A 26459-nucleotide genomic window follows, 5' to 3' on the forward strand; every position below is an offset into this window, starting at 1 on the left:
ACTGGCAGGCTCAAGTGCTTTTTGGGCGAGCATACCACATACACACTCTTCTTGGAAAGAGAGTGCATGTGTAGCATGCAGGCCCAGAAGGCATGCGCGCCTGCCAGTGCCTGCAGCCGAGCACCTCCTCTTACTCTAGAGGAGGCACTTGTTGCAGTCACTGGCAGGAGCACATGCTTTCTGGGCCTGGATGCCGTACATGCACTCTCCTTGGAAAGAGAGAGAGTGTGTGTGTGGCGTGCAGGCCTAGAAAGTGAATGCCTGCCAGTGCTTGCAGAAAATCTTACTCTAGAAGAAGCACGTGGAGATGACCCCCAGCGGCTCTTCCAGCAGGTCATCTTCTCCGGGAACCTCATCAAGGAGGCCGTGCTGAGGTTGCAGTGGATGGTCAGCATGGGGCCAACCATGGCAGGAAAAGGCTTGGCCTCCCTGGACTCTGCTGCCTCCTCTTCCTCTTCCTCCTCCTCCTCCTCCTCCTCCTCAGCTGGGAGCTGGTGCCCCAACAGCAGAGGCAAGTAGGAAGGGGCCTCGCCTTGACCCCTCACCTGGGGTTGGCATTTGGAAAGGATGACCTCCTCCCCTCATGGACATTTACGGACCTTGCCATCTTCCCCTCTACACCGAGCATTTAACCCAGCTACAAACTGGGATTGAAGGCACGCACTTTCTAAGGAGAGTGCGTGTGTGATGCAGGCCCAGGAAGCACGTGTGTCTGCCAGTGCCTGCAACTGAGCTCTTCCTCTAGAGTAGAAAGAAACAGCAAGTAAGAAGCCTTCTTAAAGCGTCTGGGAAGGGTAGCTTGGGAAGCCCCCCCCCCCCATAATGGGCCTATAGAAAATTGATCTTTTGGCATCCCAGAGCAAAAACAGATATCTGCCCTCTCAATTTCAGCAAGCTCCCAAAAACAGATCAGGGCCCTCACCAAAAGCCAGGACATGGAATGGATCAAGGTTACCCCAGATGCACAACCCTAGTAGGAAGCATTAATTAGAGCTTTCCATTTTCTATTTCTCAACTTTTCTATCTCCTTTGTTTCAAAACACTGTGCACTTACTTTCCTATCCTTCTGTTTTAGATTAGATTTTTTCTTTTTTCTTTTCTTTTTTAAATCATAGAAACTTCTTTGCATTAGATAACAATGAAAGAAGATAAAGATGTTAGATGTTAAATATGCCCTGTAATGTATCCACACTTTTATCCTTCCCCATTCCTCATATACCTGCAATAAAATTATATGAAAAAACCCCAAAATGTCATCTTAGGGCCCTTCCACACAGCCATATAGCCCAGAATATCAAGGCAGATAATCCACAATATCTGTTTTGAACTGGATTACCTGAGTCCACACTGTCATATAATTGGGTTACCAATCCGCAGTAATCGCCATTTTGGTGTATTCCTAAACTTAAGTATCAAACTGCTCTGATTGCTCAAGTGAAGGTGCTTATCAGGCTATGACCATTCCATTAAAGAATACCAGTTTGCATGTGGCCTTCTGTAGAAAGCATTTTTGCATTTCTCAACTCCTGGCTTCTCTATGAACCCAGGGGACTCGCCCTTGCACAACAAATCTTCTTTTTTTCTTTTACTGATTTAATGTTTTTGACTGATTTTCCTTTCTTGCCAAATCTGTGTGAGGATTTGAAGAAGCAGGATATGAGCCTTTTCATTATTGGTGTGAATTTCCCCTTTCATCTATCACCAACATAATTAATTTTGCAGCACAGGTATATGTTGAGATTTAAAGCCCTGCTTATAAAATGAATTAGCCCCTTTCCTCATCATATTTGGACATTCTCATTGTGAATATACTCACAGTATAATAGAGAGGCAATTTATGGGAATGAAATCTCCTCTGTGTCCTAGGCTGTGCCCTCTCGCCAGTGATTTTATTATGTTGGGTCTCCTTTTCCCATTTGTTTAGAGGACAGGCTACATTCATTACTCCAGGGGAGCTCAACAGGTGCTTCAGCAGGAGCAGGTGCAGCATCACGAAGGCAAGCAGGCCTACCAGCAGGTGCTGACATGACACAGCTTTTTCTATCATGCAGGCTTTTCCCTTCCTCACTATCTTATCTAAATGTCATTAGGACAGAGGGGTGAATGTGGAAAAATTATAATATTTCAAAACAACGTGGAATCCTGTAACACATTATTTAATATTTCCCCCTCTTTCTGTTATCTTCTGACTCCAAATGGCAATTTCACATTTTTAAGAAATTACAAAGAGATAATAGTTGTAAGATATTATAAAGATTTAGTACTGGATCTGTAAACTTTGCAACATGGACCCTGAAACTGTTCCTTTGGGGAGTGTCAACATTGGCAAACAGATTGCTATTAATTTTTCCTATTTCTGGATACTTGAAAAGGTTAGATCAAATTACTTTTCCTTATATTATCATGGAAACAGAATTAAATATGAGCACTGTTACAAATACAGTCCTACTCAGAAGTGTTGTCCGTGTCATTTTCTTCTAGCTAACTATACATAAGAGTATAACATGGACTGTCTTCATTATTCCTGGGGAAAATGAATGACACTATTTCACCCCCACTTTATATTGCAGGATTCTTATGGTGACTTGACTTGAAGAGGCTATCAAGTATTTATGGGTGATTTTTCACTCTTACCAAGATTCCTGTGTCATTCACTAGTAAAAATTCAGTGAGGTTCCTTCTCCACATTATTGCCTCTCTAAACCTAAAAAAAATACTGCGTGTTTATTACTTTGTTGTAAAATAGGTATTGTAGTGAAAGTGGTAGATAGCTATCACATATTTATGCTAGTGCCCTCCAAAAAATTAAAGCAAATGAAAGAATATCTAACATTCTTTCCATTTCCCTTTTTATATTGACTGTTCCGATCAAAATGTTTGTTGATATATCCTCCACCAAGGGCATAAAGTTTATTTATTTTATATTTGGGGAATAAAAGACCATGACTTCTCTATATATACCAAAAGTATGCCAAGATTTAGCCCGAAAAGGTATGTGGGAAGTGTGTATGTGCTACCAGATAACTGTTGACTTCATTTTCTCATTTCTGTTAGAAAGATTCTAGGCCTGTTCATTGCAACTGCAAACTCGTTGTGGCTACACCAATAGAATCATAGAATCATAGAATAGTAGAGTTGGAAGAGACCTCATGGGCCATCCAGTCCAACCCCCTGCCAGGAAGCAGGAAATCGCATTCAAAGCACCCCTGACAGATGGCCACCCAGCCTCTGTTTAAAAGCCTCCAAAGAAAGAGCCTCCACCACAGTCCGGGAGAAAGAGTTCCACTGTCGAACAGCCCTCGCAGTAAGTAAGTTCTTCCTGATGTTCAGGTGGAATCCCCTTTCCTGTAGTTTGAAGCCATTGTTCCATGTCCTAGTCTGCAGGGCAGCAGTAAACAAGCTTGCTCCCTCCTCCCTATGACTTCCCCTCACATATTTGTACATGGCTATCATGTCTCCTCTTAGCCTTCTCTTCTGCAGGCTAAACATGCCCAGTTCTTTAAGCCACTCCTCATAGGGCTTGTTCTCCAGACCTTTGATCATTTTAGTTGCCCTAGTATATAGTTATAACATTGTGAGGCCAAAACATCTGGGGACCCACAGGTTGAGAACCACTGGTCTAGGCTCAGGCTTGTCTCTGGATAAAACTGCATTGGTCACTCTGATTGATAGCTTTTATTAGGAGAGGTGCAGGAGAAATGTGATCCTGTTGCTCCTGCTCAATGTCAGAAGCCTTTGATATCATTGACTATTGAATCCTCCTGTGCCAGTATAATTGGCTTCAAGTAGGAGGATTTGGGATTAATTATATTTATTTGTCTAGAGCAGAGGTCCTCAAACTTTTTAAGCCAAGGGCCGGTCCACTATCCTTCAGACTGTTGTGGGGCCGGATTATCATTTGAAAAAAAAATACAAACAAATTCTGATGCACACTGCACATGTCTTATTTGTAATGCAAAAACAACAACAACAACAGCAACAACAACGAAAGAACAATACAATATTTAAAAATAAAAATAATTTTAACCAACATACATTTATCAGGATTTCAATGGGAAGTGTGCTTCTGCTTCTGGCCAATGAGATAGTCAAGTTAATTAGGGTTGCTGTTGTTGTTGTTGTTGTTGTTGTTGTTGTTGTTGTTGTTGTTGTGTGCCTTCAAGTCATTTCAGACTTTGGGCGAGCCTAAGTCTAAAATGTATTTAATTATTATTTATTTATTTACTGCATTTATTTACTACATTTGTATCACACCCTTCTCACCCCAAAGGGGACTCAGGGTGGCTTACAAATTATATGTACATACAATATATTATATTATTAGCATAGCACAATATTAGCATCTATATATTACTTTATTGAACTATACCACTATACTGTAATATTATTAGTAATATTATATGTAATATAGAGTATGTAATTAATATTATTTTATGGTATTATTATTAGTGTTATATTGTATTACATTATAATATTATTATCAATATTATATGTATATACAATATATTATATTATAAAACTGAGGGCGGGGGCCAGGTAAATGACCTCGGAGGGCCGCATCCGGCCCCCGGGCCTTAGTTTGGGGACCCCTGGTCTAGAGCAAGACTGTACAACCTGCAGCCCTCCAAGTGTTTTGGACTCCAGCTCCCAGAATTCATGGACATTGGAAAAGCAGGCTAGAGTTTCTTGGAGTTGATGGCCGAAGCATCCGGAGGGCTGCAGGTTGTGTAGGCCTCATCTAGAGCATTTATGGCCAGCCCTTCAGCCGAAATGACTTCCAGAGCAACTTACAAACTGTTAATTTGAAAGTTCTCTGCTCTCAGACTTACAATATACAGTAATAAGACACAATAAGCAAGGAATAGGGGATGGCGTGAGGGAGGTGATTTAGTCCAGCGAATGCTGCCTGCTTTTCTCTCCTCACAGTTCCCAACCACAGTTGGGATGGAAGGAGGCTTCTCACTAGCTGCTGGAACAAGGTTTAAGGGAGCTGTGCCTGGCTGTGTTCTCAATCTCTCTGAGGATCAAAGGGGTCCACATAGACTGGGTTCATCTTTATCACTAGAGGTCAGCTGCAGAAAGGATCTTCTAACACCTACTGTGTGTTATGACATCTATGGCCATTCCTGAACAGGAAAAACCTGACCATGGTGATCTATGATTTTCATAACCTCAAGATAGGCTGCAGTCATGTGCTCTCTGTGGGATTACCTTTGGAGTTTGCAATTAGTGTAGCATGTGGAAGTTCTTTTGGTTAAAGATCAGCATTGGCTGCCAATGACATACTGATTCATGTTCAAGGTGTTGCTTTAGGTTCATATGGCCCTATACAGCCCATGACCATGATTTCTGACAGATTGCATTTTCTAAATATTCTTTCACTCCGAGGAGGAAGTTCTGCTTCTTATACTGCAGTTTAGTGAGGCTTGCTTGACCATGGTGTGGAGCAGAACTTCTGATATGACTTCTATGCTGTGGATCGGCTTCTCTATTGAAATCAGTTAGGCTCACAGTGCTAGCTGTTTCCAATCAGGTGAAGACCTAGCCATTTAATCCATGCATTTTCCTAAGAGTTAACCCTTATCAGTTACTCACTAGTTTTTAATTAATGGCTTTATGGATTTTAGCTTTTTAGCTACTGCTTCCTTTTTCCTGTTTTTGTTACCAACTGGTTTTTTTTTTTAGTGAAAGCTAATATAGAAGTGTTGGAAATACATATATTAATGTGTGCATAACATATAGTTTCAATCTGAAGAAAATTATTCTATTCGAATATCAGGAATGCTCTGCTAGCCAAAATGGTCTACTCTACTTTGTATGAGAACTGCTCCTTTCTTCACCTCTCACTGTGGTGGTATTTTCTGCCTTTCATATTAAAAAAAAACAAGCTGAGATTTAGCATATAAATCTTCCCTCATCATTTGATCTGTGTTCTTGCTCAGGTTGGATTCATGTGCCCAACAAAGCTGAATTATCAGTTTGGCAAAAAAGGGGAGGCTATGTAACTACACTTTTTTGTCAGGGAAAAATATGCAACTGTGCAATTTTTGTAGACATATATAGAACCAAACCTCTACTTTGAGTTCTGAAGCCTAGTGGTGTGGGTGGGTGCATAGACCTCAAGACCACACAGTATGTGAAACCAGATGTTCCATACTACCACAACCATTAAAGGTTTCTGTTGGGATAGCAAATTCCACTGACTCTGACTGGACTAATTTCTTGAAAGCTATGAAATGCCCCAAGTCATTTTCTTCCCATCCCCAACACACATATTATTGCAATTAGGTAAGGCAGAATTTTTATGAAATTATGGCAGCATGTTCTAAAAGCATAATTCTTGGTATAGGACTATCCTTTTTGTAGTGCCACCCAACAAAATGTCTTCTGTGTCCTGCAAAGGTAGGAATGTGATGGCCTTCAGATGTTCTTGAACTGTAGCTCTTATATTTTCCCACTATTGGTTATGATGCCTAAGCTTCTGGGAGCTACAGGCCATTCCACACAGCTGAATAAAATCCCACATTATCTGCTTTGAACTGGGATATATGGCAATTTTGACTCAGATAACCCAGTTCAAAGCAGAAATTGTGGTCTATTCTGCCTTGATATTCTGGGTTATATGGCTGCGTGGAAGGGCCATCATCCAAGAATCTCTTAGGGGCCAGATAGTTCTCAGAACTGGTCTAAAGAGGCTTAAATATTTAAAATATTTTAAAACTCTTTTTTAAAAAAGAGTTTTAAAATATTTCCTTTTTATTAATTTCATAATGTATGCTTCTATTAATGATGGGCCTTCACAACTTAGGGTGGCAACCCCATAAGTTTCATAGCGTCAGAAGCAGTTTAGCCACCAACAGATACCTACAGCACCTGGAATTTATTGGTGGTCTCCCACCCAAGTACGCACCAGAGCTGCCCCTGCTTAGCTAACAAGATCAGACAGGATCTGGTACCTTTAGGGTATTTATTTATACCCTGTTTCCCCTAAAATAAGATATCCCCAAAAAATAAGACCTAGTAGAAGTTTTGCTGAACTGCTAAATACAAGGCCTCCCCCGAAAGTAAGACCTAGCAAAGGTTTTGTTTGGAAGCATGCCCACCGAACAGAACACCAGAGCATGCAGGATTGGTAAATGTACCTACCATAGAGTGTTGTACATGGAAATAATGGTAGTAACAAGAAATTCTTGATAGGATTCACAGTTTGTCTGGTTATGCTGATTTGTGATGACAACTAATGTACAGTATATAATAAATGTTCATTTTTTGTTCAACAATAAATGTGAATTCTTCTTCATGGACAAATAAGACATCCCCTGAAAATAAGACCTAGGGCATCTTTGGGAGCAAAAATTGATATAAGACACTGTCTTATTTTCGGGGAAACACGGTACATCCCAGGAAACCCCCATTTTCACATTCACATTGAAGTAATTATATTGAGATGTAATATTTCACTCTTTCAACATTTGTAATATTTCTGCCTTCTATACAGAGTGATGATGTAAGATCCAGCTCATCCAGATAAAGGACAAACAGCTTCGGTTTGAAGAAACTGGTCCCTACTGGCAACCTATTTTCCACATTGTGAAGAAATAGTTGAAAATGATGGACAATTCTCACCTTCGCCTGACTATACAATTCAGACCATGGTCTTTAGTTCTTTTTTTTATTACATCAGATATTGTTTACCACCCACTCAGCTCATTCCCAAGAAGGAACACAGTCACACAGCAGCCATTAACAGCTGAGCAACAGCAATCATGCCATATTCTGCAGCCCTCACCTTCTCCTCAGGAGGAGCCATTCATGACTCACCGATGTGAGAGGAAGATTTCGTCCTCTTCAGATGAGGGACATGCCTTTTCAAATCCTCTTCTCTATTGTTCTTGCCCTATAGTCTTCTTTATCCATCTTGTCCTATGGACATTTACAATTAATTGGCATTATGTAATTTAAAACAAAGGGCTTTTTTTTTTTAAAAAAAGAAACAATGAGAGAGTTTTAAAAATAGAATATGGGACCAGCCAAGGTTGAATATACAATGCAGAATTAATGCAGTTTTACACCACTTTAACTACTCATGAGAGTAGCAGTTTTACAAGGTCTTTATCCTTCTCTGCCAAAGCATGCTGGTGTCTCACCAAACTACATATCCCAGGATTCCATTGCATTGAATCGTGGCAGTTAAAGTGGAGTCCAGCTACATTCATTCAACACTGTAAATACGCCCCTGCCTCTTCAAACCCTTTATGTTATTTTACACTTGGCCATGCTGATTACTAGCGTATCAGAAAGTTCAAGCCCAAAATGAAAGAAATCCACACCTATTAAAAACAGTTACATAAGTAAATTGAATTTTTCACAATCTAATTACTGATTCTAGTGTAGAAAAAAATCACTGCAGAGTTAAAGTTATGCCACTATGTGACCTATAGTTACAGAGGCCAACAACAGCCATGAAAATGAATGTTCAGGCTGTGGGCAAGTGTGATCTTTGTCTGTCTCTATATGTAGACTACTCCATCTGCAGCAGAAACTGGGAGGCTATGTTTTACCCCAAAAATTTCCCTTCAATAGTTCTTCATGATATAAAATATAGAGACAATCTCAAACAATCATCGGGCTGAGATTGCCTGTTCTTTTCATCACTTCGTAGTTACCTACCAACTGGGAGAGTGAGGCGATTGCCTCAAGATGACTTAATGGTGAGAAGTTTCTTGACTATTCCCTTTTATTGAAGAACAGGGTAGTGTATTTCAGCCCTAAATTAGTCTCTGGCTCATGGAGAGAAAAATCCAACCTCATCACAAATGTTGAAGATCAAGGCTGACTTGCTAATTTACTTGGTTTCTGAAGGTGGAATAGGGGACTATTATTTATTTATTTACAGCATTTATATTCAAATTTATATTTTGTCTTTCATCCACAACTATAAAGTGTTAGGGACCAACCCTGTACCTCAAGTGATTCATCTGGATTTGTTGTTGTTGTTGTTACTATTATTATTATTATTATTGTTATTATTATTTATACAGCATGATAAATTTACTATTTTAATATATTCCTTCCTAAATGTATATTTCCTGTTGTCTTTTCCCTGGTGGACAGATTGAAAAGGCATCAAAACTAATTAGATATGTCAGCATCAATGCTCCTTCAAATAAATTCAAACTTATAAAAATAAGTTTAAAAGGACAATTGAACAATGATAAAGTACACTTTTCATATGGTTATTGTTTATCTTAAAATCAAGCCACAGATGCTTCACTCTTCATGGTGAGAAGTCTATGTTTCCCCAGCTAACTCCATTTTTCCAAATGGATAATTTATACTTATACCACTTGCACTGCCACCTCAGGAATCATAGAATCATAGAATAATAGAGTCGGAAGAGACCTCAAGAAGCAGGAAATCGCATTCAAAGCACCCCCGACAGATGGCCATCCAGCTTAAAAGTCTCCAAAGAAGGAGCCTCTACCACAGCCCGGGGAAGAGAGTTCCACTGCCGAACAGCCCTCACTGTGAGGAAGTTCTTCCTGATGTTCAGGTGGAATCTCTTTTCCTGTAGTTTAAAGCCATTGTTCCCTGCAGGAAGCGACAGGTGTCTATTATATACATGTAAGACATAATGAAATTACTGTTTCTATTGAGCAGTTTTCATGCTTTTTAAAATTAATTTGTGCCTAAAAATGCATCAGATTACTGTTACTTTTCATATGTTGTGAGAATTTCTTCACTGAGATTAGTAAAATGACAATATTATAACACTGAAATTATCTGATAGATGCTTTTTTATTTAAAAAAAATTAGCAATTTGCGAATGATTTCTCGATCAAGATTTAAAACCAGGGAAGATTTTGATTCTACCTTAATTTTACTTTCGTGAAATATGTAATGCATTTTACTGACCAGAAAGTACAGGTCCAATTAATTAAATCTGAGTACATCTTTCCGATTTTGTACCCTCCCTGCTATTGAACTTCTAACCTGACATAAATACATTGCATACTCTAACCTGTTTCTCCCGATTATTAACCTTGAGCATGGCAACCTATAAATCATCTATGAAACAGCTGGTGCTCAGCGTTGCCCTAAAGGTGTATGATTACCATCGTGAGATATATATATATATATATATATATATATATATATATATATATATGCACACAGACATGAAAAATTCATTGACAAGCTTGGTATTGTAAGACTTATTATAATGAATTTTCACAAAGCATAGATCATACTAGGAATAGGTGTCCACTTACTATAATGCTGCCATTTATATCTTCTTGAATGGCCTATTCCATGCTGCAGCTATTGTCTTTAAAGTCAACTATGATGAATCCTGAATATAGATAGATTTATAATGGTCAGCTTGCATGCATTTCAAGGATGGGATTTTGCATTTTGTCATTTTGCTGACCTCAGTATTGTAAAGTCCAGGAATATAAAGTGTAAAAGGTATAACAGCAGAGGGAGTCCTTGAACATGGCCCTTGTTGAATGTGATTGGTTAACCGATGCACACCACTTAAACTATAAATTCTTCCATAATTTCTGGCTAATTGATCACATGGCGTTGCTTGTTGGCAGTCTATTAATACCAGTGCTTGGTAAAATTATTTTCAAGACCCAAAGTCAGATGTTGTAGTCAACAAAGCAACTTTCCAAAGTTCTGATTCAGACATAGAAATGGCAATGAAAACTACCACATGCAGAGAACTTGTGCAATATAGATATGGAATTTGTGCAATTGATTATTGGAATGGCCCGGATTACGATTATGGATAGTGTGGTTAGTAGTGAATGTATTGTTTTAAATGTTTTAATGTATTTTATAACTCTATTTTAAAATGTTTATTTGAATTTTACATTGTTTTAAGGCATCGAATAGCAAAGCCGCCTTGAGCCCCCCTGGAGTTGAGAAAGGCGGGGTAGAAGTGTAGTACATAAATAAATGGCAGCCCTCTTTCCACACTGCAAGCTGTTATACTGTTTTCCAGCTACTGCGAAAAATGAAGAAAGAGTAATACTGTAATCCGGTATATTTGCAGTGCTGTAGGAATTCCATTCACTTTAACATGAGTATAACAGAAGCAGAAGAGAGAGATTTATTTATTTATTTACAGTATTTATATTCCGCCCTTCTCACCCCGAAGGGGACTCAGGGCGGATCACATTACACATATAAGGCAAACATTCAATGCCTTAACATAGAACAAAGACAAGACAAACACGGGGCTCTGAGCTGGCCTCGAACTCATGACCTTTTTGGTCAGAGTGATTTGTTGCAGCTGGTTGCTCAAGGGGGAAGTGTTAAAAATAAGGTAGACAAAATAAACTTGTCAAAAGACTGATTTTATGAAATTATGTATGATATGATGATGTTATCCCCCCCCCCCCACCTACACTCAGGCTTTGGTCAGATATAAAGAAACACAACCTATCTATGTGGCCATGGGAACCCACTGGGTGACCTTAGACCAGGAGTTCTCAGACTGTGCTCCATGGAGCCCTTGGGGCTCCACGAGTGATAATAGGGGCTTTGCAATGCCATGTTGCTTCCTGCTTCTTCCTCTTTCTACCTCCTCCTCCTAAGAAATTAAAGTTTGGAGCTGCTGAAACAGCAGCAGCATCCTCCTGAGGCACAGTCGCTTTCTTCCTGCCTCCCTCATGACCCTTTTCCTTTCTGCCCAGACCCTTCCCCCACTTGCCTTCTTTGCTTCCAAAACCCTATTTCCCTCCCACTGCTCAGCAAGTGGTTTGATTGTGCTTTTCCTGCATGGCAGAAGGGGGTTGGCCTGGATGACCCCTGGGTTCTTCCACTGAAATACTGTTAAGTTTATGTTGATTAAAATTGTTCTTCATTTTAAATATTGTATTACTCTTTCTTTTTTGCACATCAAATGACATATGTGTAGTGTTCGTAAGAATTTGTTTATGTGTTTTTCAATTAGTTCACACAAACACTCTCCATCCGCCACTGTCTCGGCCCGTCTGCCAAATTTTAAGATGTAGTGCAGCCCGTGTCCAAGTTTCCCCATGCCTGATATATATACATTATGTATAATATAACATTTCTTGGTGCTTCACGAGAAACTTTTACTTCAAAAAGGACATTGTGGCTGGAAACGTTTGAGAACCTCTGATTTAGACAAATCAAACTCTCCCAGAATAGGAAGAAGGCAAAGCTGGTATCTTCTGAACAAAGCTTGCCAAGAAAATCCTGTGATGGAGTTGCCTTTGGGTTACTGTAATTTGGAAAACAGGAAGGCACACAACACAACACATTGTCCCATGGAATTCACAATAGCAAGAACGGGGTATTATGTAAAGGTTTTTTTAAAAAAAAACATGGAATGTAATGTATACTCTAGTTTCTATGCTTCTTACATTTGCAGGACAAGAGATAGGTGATAACTACTGGAAATAAAAAAGCTCAAAACACAAAATAGTAAACGAGATTCCACCTGTGAAATATGCACTCTCCACATGGAACTCATTTTTCAAGAGAAAACTGCATCTGCATTGAAAATCCATGATGCTACTTAAAAAGATAATATAGGGAGAATAATAAACATGCTCATCAGCAAATACTTATATGTAGATGTTAGACATCTGCAATGACTGACTTACAAATACATTTTGTGTTCCAGGGCCCCCTTTAGTAATGACTTATCATTGTAACTTCCTAGTGATGCCGGCTATACACATAATTGACAAACAGCACTTTCCTCCAAGAATGAGAGGATTACAGGACTGATATAGAACAATAATGGCAGTCAGTTCAGAAACTCCAGTTGTGGCATTGCACAAGTTGGTTGGCATGCTTTTCTAACACCACACTGGGGCTGTAACTGGAAATGAATTAGGCTGATGCAATCTGTCAAGGCTCTCCAGACAGCCTGTAAGAATAATGCCATTTCATTGAAGGTCACACTGTAAATAGGTGCACAGCTCAAGCAGCCACTAATACAAATGCATCATTGAGTCAATAAAGCTGAGTGTGCTGTTTGCACTCAAGATCAGAACAGGATTCACTTTGGAGGAGGGATTTTTCCATTTTTCCAGAGTGAACTCCTCTATATTTTAACTGCTGTGCCTACTAGTGATACCCTCACGTCAACCAGACCTCCCGGGACAGTAAGGGAAGAAAAACCCTTCAGAAAACACAGGATGTAAGGAGGGACTCATCCCATCGGCCCTGAGCACCAATTCAAGGGAAAGCTGAAGTGGCAAGAAAGAGCAGCTGAATCCACTGTTTTTTAGGTTGTAATTGTAAGCCCTTTTATTAGGAAGCAGTCCTGCGTAGAACTTCCTTCAACATAAGCATGTCAATGGTTGGGTGGCAGGTTATGAATAAAAGGAGATGAGATGGTACTGTGACAACAATCTGCTTCCTTCTCCAGTCAAAGGACACACGCCTTACAGGAAATGTCAGAAACAGGCAAGCTATCCTGCAACCATATTTTTGTATTTTCTAACAGATCATCACCTACCAAACTTTAGCAGGACTGAAGGAATTGTAAGATAGGACCCCAATCAGAATACAGGCACAGAAATAAACTGTCAGTTCCAGGTATTTAATGGGTTAACAGTATTTTTCATAATCAGTCAGTCACTGACTGACTGACATAATCCCGAGCCTTTACGGTGAACCTATTACTGGGTTTTCTAGGGCTGAGTGTATGCAACTCATCCAAGGTTACCCAGTGGGTTTCCACAGCTGGTGGGGATTCAAACTCTGGTCTCAAGCGTCATAGTCCATCGCTCAAATGACTACATCACACTGGTTGCCTTATCAGTATTTACAAGGGCTTAAAACGGTCAGAACACTTCACGCATGAGACAAAAAGAAGATGCTTTTACTGTTAATTTTCATCTCCACATTTTCACTGAAAGGCAGCCATGAATCTTTACACCACTAAGTGGTTATATGGAGAGTGGGGAGTAACTGTTGCCCACCCTGCCACTTCTCAAATTACAATCACACACTACTTAAGTTTTCATTAGCCTCATTTGAAGAGGGGGACGGCCACTGTATAATGCTTCTCTTTCTTGCAGAAGAGAACTATCCAAAGTTCTTGCGAGCACAAATCTGTCTAATTCTACAAGCAAGGTTAGGGCAAATTATACACATTTGTCCCACTCTGTTAATGTCTAACTCATTTTACTTGCAAATAGGGCCATGATAACAGAATCTGGATTTTTCTTTAGGGTAGAGATTGGAAGTGGGAATGCATAATAAGAACATGACTTTGTCTGAGAAACAGAAAAAATGTGGACTTCTCTAACTTGCAAATTTTCAAGATTGCCGTATTTACAAAATACATGAATGAAATTTCATAAAGTAAATAGTATAGACATATTATCAAGGCGGATCACATTTTTCCTGTTCTATGAAGACATACTTCAAAACCATAATTTTCTTTGTATAGCGTGTATGATAAAAACCATCTAGAAATCCATCAGGGGGAAATCAATAATGGGCAACTTGGAAGTTCCTGAACAGACTCAGAAGTAGAGTTGGTAGATCAAAAGACCTCACAAAATGGCACTACCTAGAAGAATCCTCCACCTTGTGCAACTGTGGAGCAGAACAAACAACTCAGAATCTGTATGCTTGTCCACAATGCCCTGCCTCATGCACAGAGGAAGAACTGTTTAAAGCTACAGACAATGCTGTTGCCCATTCTTGGTCAAAAACTATTTAGCTGCCTATGATCCCTTTATTTTATCAGTTTTATACTTATTTTAAACTTATGCAATGCTTTTGGCACGAAAATAAATTTAGGAATTAGAAATGAAGTAACCTTTTCAGATTATGAATTGAACATAGATTTTTAGTCCTAGCTACTACGTAGTCCTTGAGTTGATTTAAACTTACAAAAGCAAGCATAATATTTCAAAACAAACCAGTTAATGCTTTCCTTACGGATCCATTTTCTTTCACAAAATGCATTTGCTAATGTAATTTTTAAAAGGCGGCAAGAGGAAGGACCAACAGGTTAAAGCTCTTATATATAGCAATCACAATGCCATTCCCCACTTCCCTTTCTTAAAAACCCCATGCCATATTAGTTATTTTGCTGAAAATCAGTGTGTGTATTTCAGATGTATACTATTTGGAAGACAATCTTTTGAAGATTTGCATAGGGCTTTCCTTGCATGTCCCATAACATATCTGTATGGCAGCATCTAAGAGAGCTTAAGTAAATGGAGATGTGTGCACACCTTTTATTACTTAAAGCCTCACAATGTGCAAGGTTCTGAATGTCCAGCATCCATATTGGTAATAGTCCAAATTCTCAGAAATCTGACCTAAGGCTCCCATGTATTTATGAGAAAGAAACAGGTTTGTTTACATGCAAACATGCATTCTCAGCCACAGAAATATGATTAATGTTGTTTCAAAGCTCAGAAATAAAATGCATCTTGAGCTTTCTCTTGCAATATAATGGGTTTCCATATTCTTTGCCATAATGAAGGTAGACTTTATGGCCATAACCTACTGGGACCTTCCACTTTCTCATAGAAGTGAATGTCTCACACATTTTGGCAGAGCTCACCTAGAACCATCACACATTATGCATTATAGTATTTATTAACATAGGAAAAGAAGAAGAGCTGTTTTATACAGGACATCCTGGTTGGGAACTAGGAAAAGAAGACATTAATTTCCAGGGGGTTTACACTACTGTCAAATGGACAAACCATTGCCTAAAATAAAGGATGCAATAGGCTGGAGCTGTATGTATATGTGTTTGTTTTTAATTGCCTTTGCTCTCGACAATTAAAACTCCTTCCCCTGGGATATCATTAACCTTCATTAAGTTCCTTGCTGCCAGTATAAAAAGTAATGCTTTACTAAGAGTGGAGACAAAGTGGTACTTTTACAACAAATTCCATAGTTTGTTCAAAACGAGTCATTAAAAAGTGAAAACTTAATATGCTGATATGAATGCACACATAGAATATGACATCCCTGATCAAATTGATGGCCCTTCCAAGTGGGTTTTTAGATTTTTATGATAGGCTCCATATGTGAGGCTTGACAAGAAAGAATAATGCAGTCAGTCAACTGTGCATTAATATGTACAGAGAAAAAAATCTTTCTTGACCTCTATTAGCTCTCTATGATCTATTAAAATGGAGGTAAGAACAAGACATTTTGATCTTCACTAATTCAAACAGTCTGCATCTTTCTTTCATACAATATTTATGTAGCAGCTGTTCATTGCTAACTTTGTTTTCAGTGGGCATAAAGCTTGGATTCTCACACCCAGTATCCTGTCATATACTTGTGCTTCTTAACTGAACTAGCTGTGATGAAGAAAGATCACTTCAAATTTGCATTATTGGGCACTACACACTAACTGGATAAATGAACAGCTAGTATAAATAATATATTGGGTTTTTTTCCTTATCAACTGTTAAGATATTCTGGAGTACAGTGACAGCATTGTGTTTGAAGTATTCAACTGAGAATGAGTTGTGCACCCAACAGATGTAGTTTTGTGCCCTCCGCGGTGAAGTGTCTAACCCTTCAACTTTATGTCAGGATTGTTGAGTGATCATCCTAGTGGCACAACTCAGTGAACTCAAATAATATAATACTATCAAAGGTCATAAAAAGGTACAAATCAGTAGCTCCCCAGAAGCAGCATAGGTCTTCTATAAAGTGGGTCATTTTTAGTTTCCTGTAGGTTGTTTGACAGTGGTTTCTCGGCATCACAAGCTCTGGTCTGCAGAATACCACAGAGCCTTTATGTCCCCCGCTCAAACTACAGCATTGTGTTTTTCTACCCATTAAACAAGGATAAATGACCTAGATATTGTGCCTATCAAAGCCTCATTTCTCTGTTACCCTTTTGTTCTTTAATGTACCACATTATCACATGCTGAACACATTTGAAAGTATTCCTAGCCTTACAAGCTCTTTTGAGAGAGTAATACAGGTTTTTGTGAGACTTTCTGAAGCTTTAGTTTGAGTAGAATAATATGAATGAATGTAACTCAAAATTTCTTATCTTGTCTGTTTCTCAAACACTATCAATTCAATATATTTAGTGACAAAAAAGCTGGCAAAATAAGAGGGACGCACATTGATATATTTGCTTCTATTGTGAATACAGAAAAATAGCAAACTGGATTGTGAGTTTTCTAATTACTATATTCTATAAATTACATCTCTGCATATCATGAGTCACTTTTATTAAAAGCATCATTACTACAGTTGGCAGCAATTTACATCTTATCTTACATGATAGCAGTTTTCAAGAAAAAAAAATAAAAAGACATCACAACAAGAAAAACAAATACATTTACAAAGTCATGTCTGTAAACTTCAAGGCTAGTTTAGAGTTGAGGTAATCTGTTTAGCTTTGTGGCTAAAGTAACAAAGTCCTTTAATTTAAAAAGGTACCTGATTTAATTTTTTTTTGTTTTACCAGTGCATTAAAAGATCACGAGACGATTTAACTGTAGTTTAATCCTGCAAGAACCTTTTCAGTGAGTATTTTCCAAAAGGTACTCTTCACATTCAACAGCTGCCTTATTATTGCTGTGTCTCAAGACAGAGAGACATTCACACTATCATGGAGATTGTCAGAGAATGTGTGTGTATGTGTGTATGTATATGTGCACGAGAGAACTCCCATACAGTCAAAATGATGCGTAAGGACGATATGTATGGTAAATTTCATCTTGACCTTCACAGCAAAAAATAAACATAAAAAATTAAATATATAACTTCATACTTCCTTTAAGCAGCACTTCCTTCTATTTAGTGCCACTCTATTACAAATTGCTGCTTTTATAATACCAATGGTACCAAAAGGGAAAAAAGCAGAGCATTATGTCAATTTCCTTAAAAAGACATGATCACCTCTCAATTTCATCTTTCCTAGGGATAATAAATAATGCACTGCACAATACTTAATGACCAAGATACCTTTTGACACATCTGTATAACATGACTTGAACTTTTTGTCTGCTACACTATGTTACAGAACAGCTTATAAAAACTAAGTATGGACATTAACTGTGAGTGTAAACAGTAGGACTACCACTTGTCAAAAGTTTAAAATACTTTAACAGTAACGGGTACTGCTTACTCATCATTTTCATTGTTTTCTATTTCATCCCCCCCATCAAGCGAGTCTAATTCTTCACCCTGTGCTATTTCATCTTCTAAAGCGGAGGAATCTGCAGTTTTGTCAAGGCTCTCCTCTGCATCACTGCCCTCTAGATTTTCTTCATCTTTAAAGGCAGGTCCTTCAGTTTTATCGGTAACCTTCACTTCACTGGAGCCCACTGCATTCTGAAGTCCGGCTAATGCTGGGAAACCAGATAGTGTCAATCCTCCCAGTCCTGGAGGTAGAAACATAGATGGATAGAACAGGCCAGGAGCCATGGTCGACAAAAGGAAAGGATTGAAAGTCAGGGGGTTGGCAGGCAATCCAGTGTTAGCTGTGTTGGTGGCAGTGGCTGCAGCAGCAGTAGCACTAACAGATCCGTTGGCCGAGTCAGTAGCAGAAACAGTATCTGTGCTTTTCTCAGAGTCTTTGTTCTCCTCTTCATTCTCAGTCTTCTTTTCTTCAACTTTTGAAGTGCCGTCTTCAGTTTCTCCTTGACTGGAAGCCATAGTGGTGTTTCCAGAAGCAGCTGTTATTGGGTTATTCAACAATCCACTTAGTCCAAACATGTTGGGTAACCCTGCCATACCGGGCAGCATCAGAGGCAGCATGGCAGCTGGATTTTTAGAATCACCTCCAGCGGCAGCAGCAGCTGTCGCCAGTCCTGGAGGGAAGCCCATGAGGCCTGCAAGCTGGAGGGACTGTAGGTTCTGCAAATTCTGAAGGCTCGTCAGATCCATTCCAGCGAACAGACTGTTCATTAGCAGTGGGTTAATTCCCGAAGTTGAAGCTACAGCAGCAGCTGCTGCAGCTGCTTTGGCAATTTCGCTTTTTGGCCTTCTCCCTCTTCTACTTGCTCCTTCTTCCCGCACAACAGGTCCTGTGAGAAGACGGTCAAACATGGATTCTGGAACAAAACCCTGAATAAGAGAAGAGAGCAAAGTCTGCACTTTTATGCTGCTCCTTATGACAATACTTGCAAATTTAGAATTTAATGCAGTGCTGCTAAAATAACTTAGAAAATGTACAATATAGGTTGAGTCGTTCTTATTCAAAGATCTGAAATACTCTTAAAAACCAAAAATAAATAAATGTGTTTTACTCAAGGAACCTTGATGGGGGAAAGAGAAGAAGGGGAAATGGGGGAGGGCTCTGCATACACAAAACTTATGTTAAAAAGCAGCTATTCCAGGCCCAATAGTGGCATGTGGAAATGGGCCACAAAGCCAAGTGCAGAATGATCTCATTGATTGCTGATTGTCTTCAGCCCAGAAAGAATGAAAAAGTGGAGGGGGAAAATTCCTTCCCTTCATAACTACCTATCTAGAAGGGTTGAAAAGTGTATTGACAGCCTGGGGAAGGCGGTGTGGTTTGAGTGTTGGACTAAGACTCTAGTGGAACAGAGCCTGAACCCTGCTCAATCATGGAAAGCCATGCTGTACCTTGAGCAAGTCACAACTCTCTCAGTTGAAGAGAGAGACAAGGATAGCTGTCCTTTGAATTAATATTGCTGAGAAAACACTAGGAGAAGATTGTCATAAGTAGGGATTGACTTGAAGGCATGCAACAAGAATGAAGCAGCTGATGATTATATTGTTTCTGAAGGCAACTCAATAATATGTATTCACTGACAAAACTTTGTAAATATACCATATTTCATTGCATAATAGTTGCCACTGTATAGCTGTCATACCCCCATTTTAGGAGGCAAAATTTGCTCTTCTCCACATAATAGTTGCACCTTCTATTCATTCGCCCATGCCCAGGCGAGTGAATGAAGAGTGTGATTCAGCAAGCGAGACTTTGCCTGCCCATGTGCCCTTTGCAACTATGTGGCTTCCCTCAGCTGGTAGGTGAGGGAAGTCCCATAGCTGCATTTTCTCACAATTTTTCACTCGTAATAGTTATCACCGTGTAATAGTTGCATGCCCCCGCTTTAAACAAAAAAATGAGGGGAAGTGTGACTATTATGTGGTGAAATATAGTACCTATTTATCTGAGAAAACAAAGTATTCATTTTCTTCTGACAACTACTACATTTGAGGCTTTTAAAAATTCACATTTCTCAGTATATATGCCTGGAATAAGGGGGGAAGAGAAGATAAGCAGAATTTAAATGTTTGTTTAAACATTTAACATTTGATTGTGAGAGGCTTGTTGATTTGTTATTAGTATGGACAGTTTCAGTCCCAAATCAATTTTGTATATACACTGTGTTTATAAAGCATTCAGAATACAAATGTTGAAATCTGTCATTGTGATAATCAATGGATCCACGTCAGAAAAAGCCTTTACTTACAGACTGTTTAACAATATCAGTCCAATCTGGAGCAACAGCAAATTCAGGATTTTCTTCCAGCCATCTTGGTAGATCCTTCATTGGTGGAGCCATAGCTCCACCCATCTAAAAAAAACCAACACATTTCATTAAGAAAAAGAAAGCTTGCTAACACATTTCATATTTTAAGCTTGTTTATTTACATACAGTTCAACAAAAATATTAACAGTATTTTACAAGAAACAATCCAACAGTGCTTATAATTGCAACCATGGATTCAATAGGCTTGTGGATTCAACTGGACGTCGATTAGTTTTTGCTACCCGAATTCTTGTGGGGCGGGGGGGGGGGGGGTCATATTCGCACACCTCTCAAAAACAGGCAGTTGACAGAAAAGCTATTTTTGGTCAGCAACTGAAAAATGCAGCTTGATCCAGCCCATTGGAGGCAATTGGGGGGGGGGGGGAGGCTTCATGGACTCCCCCTCATGTCATTTTCAGGCCTATGGGGATGAAAATAGCCACACTTGGAGGACACATCTACCGCTGCCGGCCCATCAAGTTTCAGAACATTTGGAAAATTCAGAACGTTTGGGACTTTTTCTTTTTTTCTAGAAATAAAATCTCCTTTTAAAAAAATCCCAAATAGGTATCCCCTGCTGGCCCCGCCCTGTACCTTCCCCACGAGCAGCAGCAGGGTACCATTCCTTTCTGCCAAATGTCAAAGTTGCACACAACACAGCCCACCCACTATTACACTTTCTGTAGGCTTGGCAAAGGTTCCACAGAAACCCAACACTTTTGTTATTCTTGTTATTATTAATATTTGGCAGAAGCAGCCAGACGATTATTATATTATTTATTACTTGAAGTTAAGAAGGCAGAGAGATTACAAATGATAGGTTTGGTCTAAGGCAGGTAGAATTTTATTTTTGTTTCTTGCTGGTACAATCATCTGGAAGAGTATTATATTATCAAAACTAGCTTTTTATGATTTTGATTATTAATTGAAATCAAGAAGGCTGAGAGTATAGAGAGAAATATAAACAGAGAGAACTTGTTCGCAAAGGAAATAAAATGTATTGGTGGTAAGTTTAGGGAGGTCAAGGGTCTGGAGAACAAGCCCTATGAGGAGAGGCTTAAAGAACTAGGCAAGTTTAGCCTGCAGAAGAGAAGGCTGAGAGGAAACATGATAGCCATGTACAAATATGTGAAGGGAAGTCATAGGGAGGAGGGAGCAAGCTTGTTTTCTGCTGCCCTGCAGACTAGGACGCGGAACAATGGCTTCAAACTACAGGAAAGGAGATTCCACCTGAACATCAGGAAGAATTTCCTCACTGTGAGGGCTGTTCGGCAGTGGAACTCTCTCCCCGGACTGTGGTGGAGGCTCCTTCTTTGGAGGCTTTTAAGCAGAGGCTGGATGGCCATCTGTCAGGGGTGCTTTGAATGCGATTTCCTGCTTCTTGTCAGGGGGTTGGACTGGATGGCTCATGAGGTCTCTTCCAACTCTACTATACTATTCTATGATAGGTAGGTAGGTAGTTTTCTGAGAATGAGGCTTTGCTGTTTGCAAGAATTACTATTATGTACTAAAGTGATTTCTAAAGGAAGGGATGGAGGAGAAAAAAATTAATTATATGAGAGAAGGGAAGAAGCTAAAGGATGACTAAAGGTTCAGAGCCACCCTAAAGAAAAACACACTCACCCTCCCAAGAGATGCTTTCTTTTCTCTCCCAAGTCCCCAAATGCGTGTACCCACCCGCACTTTGCAACTCCCAGTCCCACTAAATTAAAAAAAACAAACACAAGAAAATAAAGGAAAAACAAAAAGATTCAATTCTAGAAGCCAAGCCAAGCCAAAAGCTAAAGCTGAAGAGCTGTGAGCGAGCGGTAAGGCAGCACCTGTCAGAGCCAGGATGCAACTAAGCACAATAGAGGCGCTTGACATTTTGTGTCAAGCGTTATTCTACTTTTGATTGGCCTAACAGGCAGGGCTCTCAGAGAAATCCAGTGAGAGCACACGGCAGCCTCTCCATGCGCCATGTGCTCCCAAATAGAAGGGAAGAAGCTGTGCCCAGCAGCCACATGGGCTGTTTTGGGCGAAAAAACATGGTGGCTGGGCCCTTGCCATTATAGCCAGCCGGAAATGCCAAAGAAAAATGGCTAAAACGGAACTGTGCACAAGTAGTATTCAATTCAACCATTTGGAATGAATTAAGAATTGAGAAAAATATTTGCCAAACTTAAGACATTTGCAAATCAAAATACCTGTGACCAAGGGATTGGAAGCAGGCACCTAGTCCAATTCTGTTTCTCAAGAAGCAAATTATCCCCAACAAACCACTCTATAAACTCTGTGCAGAGAAATACTCTCATCAGTGATGGAGAACTCATAATCTAGATCAGTGGTAGCAAACATATGGCAATGTGCCAGAAGGGACACAAAGCCCCCTCTCTCCTGGCCTACCCGCCATCCCGCTTGCTCACCCACCCATTCGCTTGCCCACTTACCGCCCTCCCCCCCTCCATACTACACCCTGCTTGCATGCCGCCGCTCACCCACCCATTCACACCCCCACCCCGGTTTGGCCACTCAATCGCTAAAATGTTCGCCATCACTGATCTAGGTTAATTGGTTCTATATAAAACTGTTAAATGAAATTATATACATATCAAATAAGGTTTTTTTAAAAAAAATAAAAGCAGATTAGTGAAATTCAAGGGCTAGGCTAAAAGAGCATGTAGTGATAGATCATGGTAATCAAAGCATTACCTTCTTGCCATTTCGCTTATTCACAACAGGAACCCTCTCTTCTCCAGTTAAGGTGTTTATATCCAGTTTATTAGGATTTCGACATCTGTGCCGTTTCTGCTTCGGTTTCTGAAAGGGGGAAAACAGTACATCTGCACTCTTCTAGGAAAAGGAAAAAAGGAACATTGCATTACTTTGGGGCTTTATTATCTGTAAAAATAACTGATCAGCTCAGTAGGCTTTATGTTTTTTAAAAAAACCTGTATCTAAAAAAACATTTTACAGTTGACCAAGGATTAACACAACATAAATTACATTACTTGAATTTTTTTCATTCTGTATAATTACAAAAGAAAAATATAACTAATGAAAAATGATGAAAACATCGTTTTAAAACAAAATCCAAGTTGCAGAATTGTAAATATGGAACTCAGTGACACTGATGTTTCACTACTATTATGAAGAAGACAGACAAGAATTCAAACTAAACTAACATCCACTTACTGGTACATAACTTGGCATATCAACGGTGAATGTGGGATGCAATTTAAGCCATTCAACTAAATCTTTGTTTTTAGGAGCATCTTCTCCAACAAGCCTGGTCCCATCCTCCACATTAACAACTGGGATGTGAGTGTCAGCATCCAGTTGTCCAGGAGATGGAATGTTTCTCAGTAGTGGAGCCTCCAGTTCTTCATCAAATGCTTTGGTCACTTCTGCATCGTCCTGAAAAAAAAATTGATATCAGTATCCACATTCAATAGATTGTTATACAACTACCAACAGGAATTCCTTCCAAAAAGCATGCATGTCAAAACAGGCCTACCAACTGGCAACTAAACATATCTCAGCTGTAATGTGCCCCTATGAGTTAAACCTGGAAGCCAGTGGTTTTCAACCTGTGGGTTCCCAGATGTTTTGGCCTTCAACTCCTAGAAATCCTAACAGTTGGTAAACTGGTTGGAATTTCTGGGAGTTGTAGGCCAAAACACCTGGGGACTCACAGGTTGAGAACCACTGTTTTAAGTGCTGTCTCCTAGCAATCCTACAACAGGGTTAAGTCAGAACTGGAGAGCTTGTAGCCCTCTACTATTGGTATCCAATCCCTACCACCTTCAGCCAGCCTGGTCAATGGTGAAGCATGATGGCAGATATAATTCAACATTTAGAAGCCCATGGATTATCTTGCCCTTGGTCTATCCAAATGTGAAGGGCTTTCCCCATACTAAAAATGATAATGTTGAATGGCCCCTTAGAATTAAAATGTAGTATGTAAGAATTAAGAATTCCCTTATTTGTCTCTTGATCTGATTTGGAAATAATTCTGTGATTTTTGAAAACAAAAATATTTACAACAATAGCAGAGGAATATGTGACTTGAAAAACACTGTGATTCAGGTAGAATGTTCAAAGCAGACTCAGTGACATTAATACATCGACTCCATATATGTTTATGTCATGTGTCAGGCATTGCCTTGAGCGGGCAGGACTGCTGATCGAAAGGTCGCTGGTTCGAATCTGGGGAGCAGGATGAGCTCCCATCTGTCAGATCTAGCTCCCCATGCGGGGACATGAGAGTGGCCTCCTACAGGATGGTAAAACATCAAACATCCGGGTGTCCCCTGGGCAACATCCTTGCAGATGGCCAATTCTCTCACACCAGAAGCGACTTGCAGTTTCTCAAGTCACTCCTGACAAAAAAGGCATTAGTTTTAAGATTGGTTTCTATGAATATATTTATTGTATATGCATCAGTACTCAAAACCAAAATACAGAACATAAGGTTCTAGAAAAGAAGTTGTTGAAGTGCTGACTCAGGCCTTTTTGTGAGGTCCTCAAGTGCCCATGTGTCTTGTGACAAGCCTCTTCAAAAGATTTCTTACTTCAAAGGGACTCTTGCGGAAGTATCACTTGTGGTGACTTCTAGTTTGGGATAAAGTTCCCTTCAGGTGCAAGTGGGAGAGAAGTGTCAGGGAGCAGCTCTCTTTAAGTTCTGGTATGGGACATGTGCAATCCCTACACTTCTGGTATCTACTCAAAACTCCACTATAATAAATGCAGTATTTTACCCATAGCCAGTTTCTATTTTGAAGGAAATTAAGTTTGCAGAATGGAGAAAGTACATTTTGGAGCAATATTTATAATTGTGAATTACGAAATATATAATGTTCTAGTACAGGCCCTTAACCACCACAATCACCACAATCACACAGGGTATTATTACAAGGCTTTACATTAACAATATTCAATAGCCTTCAAGTATAAGTCTTGCATGAAAATGGTAAGAGGGGTCACAAAGCATTATCTCTACACTGCCACCAGGGATAATGGGTGAGGATCAGTGGTTTGAGTATGGCTGCTCAACTAGAGGGAAGATTCAAAATGGTGTTTTCTATTGCCTAGAACAGTCTCTGAACTACTATGCTACACTATCTTAAAACGAACTCACAGGATGAACTAACTAAAATAGAACTCATCTTCCAGAGACATTTTTGCTTTGAAGAGGTAGGTGTGAATAATAAATTATTATGAATGAAGAACTGAAAAGTCAGAATCTTTTAAACAGATACATTCAAAAAAAGGCCCCATTCAGAGCTGGGCCTCACAAAATGCATAATAAGAAATTGATGTCAAACAAAAAGTCTTCTTTCTTACTGCCGTCAATGATGCTCGCTTGTTGCTCATAAATAACAGATCAAGCCCTTCTACATTTTTCCTTCTTCCTCTCCTCCTTTTCAAAGGTGGTTCTACATCAATTAAAGAACCATTTAGCAGATGCCTTGTGGGTGTGCTTGAAAGACCTGCTTGCAGCAGCTCCATCTGAGTTTTAAAGGCATCAGTTACTGGTGTAGAAACATTAGGTAACAGAAACTTTGAAGGAACAGCAGAAAAAGTTGAGGTAGAACTTGTTGCCTCTCGTGAGGCTTTTGATAAGTCTACAATTTTTTCTTGTCCATTTTCAGAGACAACCTGTGACTCTCGCAACTGGGCAACCATTTCCATGAGATTTCTCCTCTTAGCTGCCCTTTCAGCCTCAATTTCAATTTTCCTCCTTCTCCTCCTCCTCTGGCGTGGAACTGACAAATTGAGGGCATCTTCCTAATAAAACAAAACAAAACATATATTACTATGAGTGATAAAATAGCCTTTGCTTTTTTGCCCATTGTCTATTTTCAATATATTATAATTGGATACACTGAAAGAAATCTATATATTATTCCTCAGCTAGTTACATTTGATAAGTTGTGGGGAAGCACTGTTTCTGCTGTTTTGACCCCTACTGATTAG

General features: G+C 39.5%; 1 protein-coding gene across 8 annotated transcripts in view; it reads right to left on the reverse strand.

The window, feature by feature from the left end:
• Positions 1-17095: 17095 nt before the first annotated feature.
• chd7 (chromodomain helicase DNA binding protein 7) overlaps positions 17096-26459 on the reverse strand; it is a 148348-nt gene continuing 138984 nt past the window's right edge. For 5 of the 8 annotated variants that reach the window (XM_008108500.3, XM_008108495.3, XM_008108498.3 and 2 more), the window contains exons 35-39: positions 25827-26270; positions 23676-23897; positions 23193-23333; positions 20442-20546; positions 17203-19062 (exon numbers count right to left, since the gene is read on the reverse strand). In XM_008108500.3, coding sequence (XP_008106707.1) covers positions 18118-19062; positions 20442-20546; positions 23193-23333; positions 23676-23897; positions 25827-26270 — 1857 coding nt within the window. In that variant the 3' untranslated portion in view covers positions 17203-18117. Of the gene's footprint in view, positions 19063-20441; positions 20547-23192; positions 23334-23675; positions 23898-25826; positions 26271-26459 lie in introns of all 8 variants that reach the window. The other 3 variants (XM_062980342.1, XM_062980341.1, XM_062980343.1) reach the window with 3 other exon arrangements.

This window comes from Anolis carolinensis, chromosome 4 (genome assembly GCF_035594765.1).
Source record: "Anolis carolinensis isolate JA03-04 chromosome 4, rAnoCar3.1.pri, whole genome shotgun sequence".
Taxonomy (NCBI): Eukaryota; Metazoa; Chordata; class Lepidosauria; order Squamata; family Dactyloidae; genus Anolis; species Anolis carolinensis.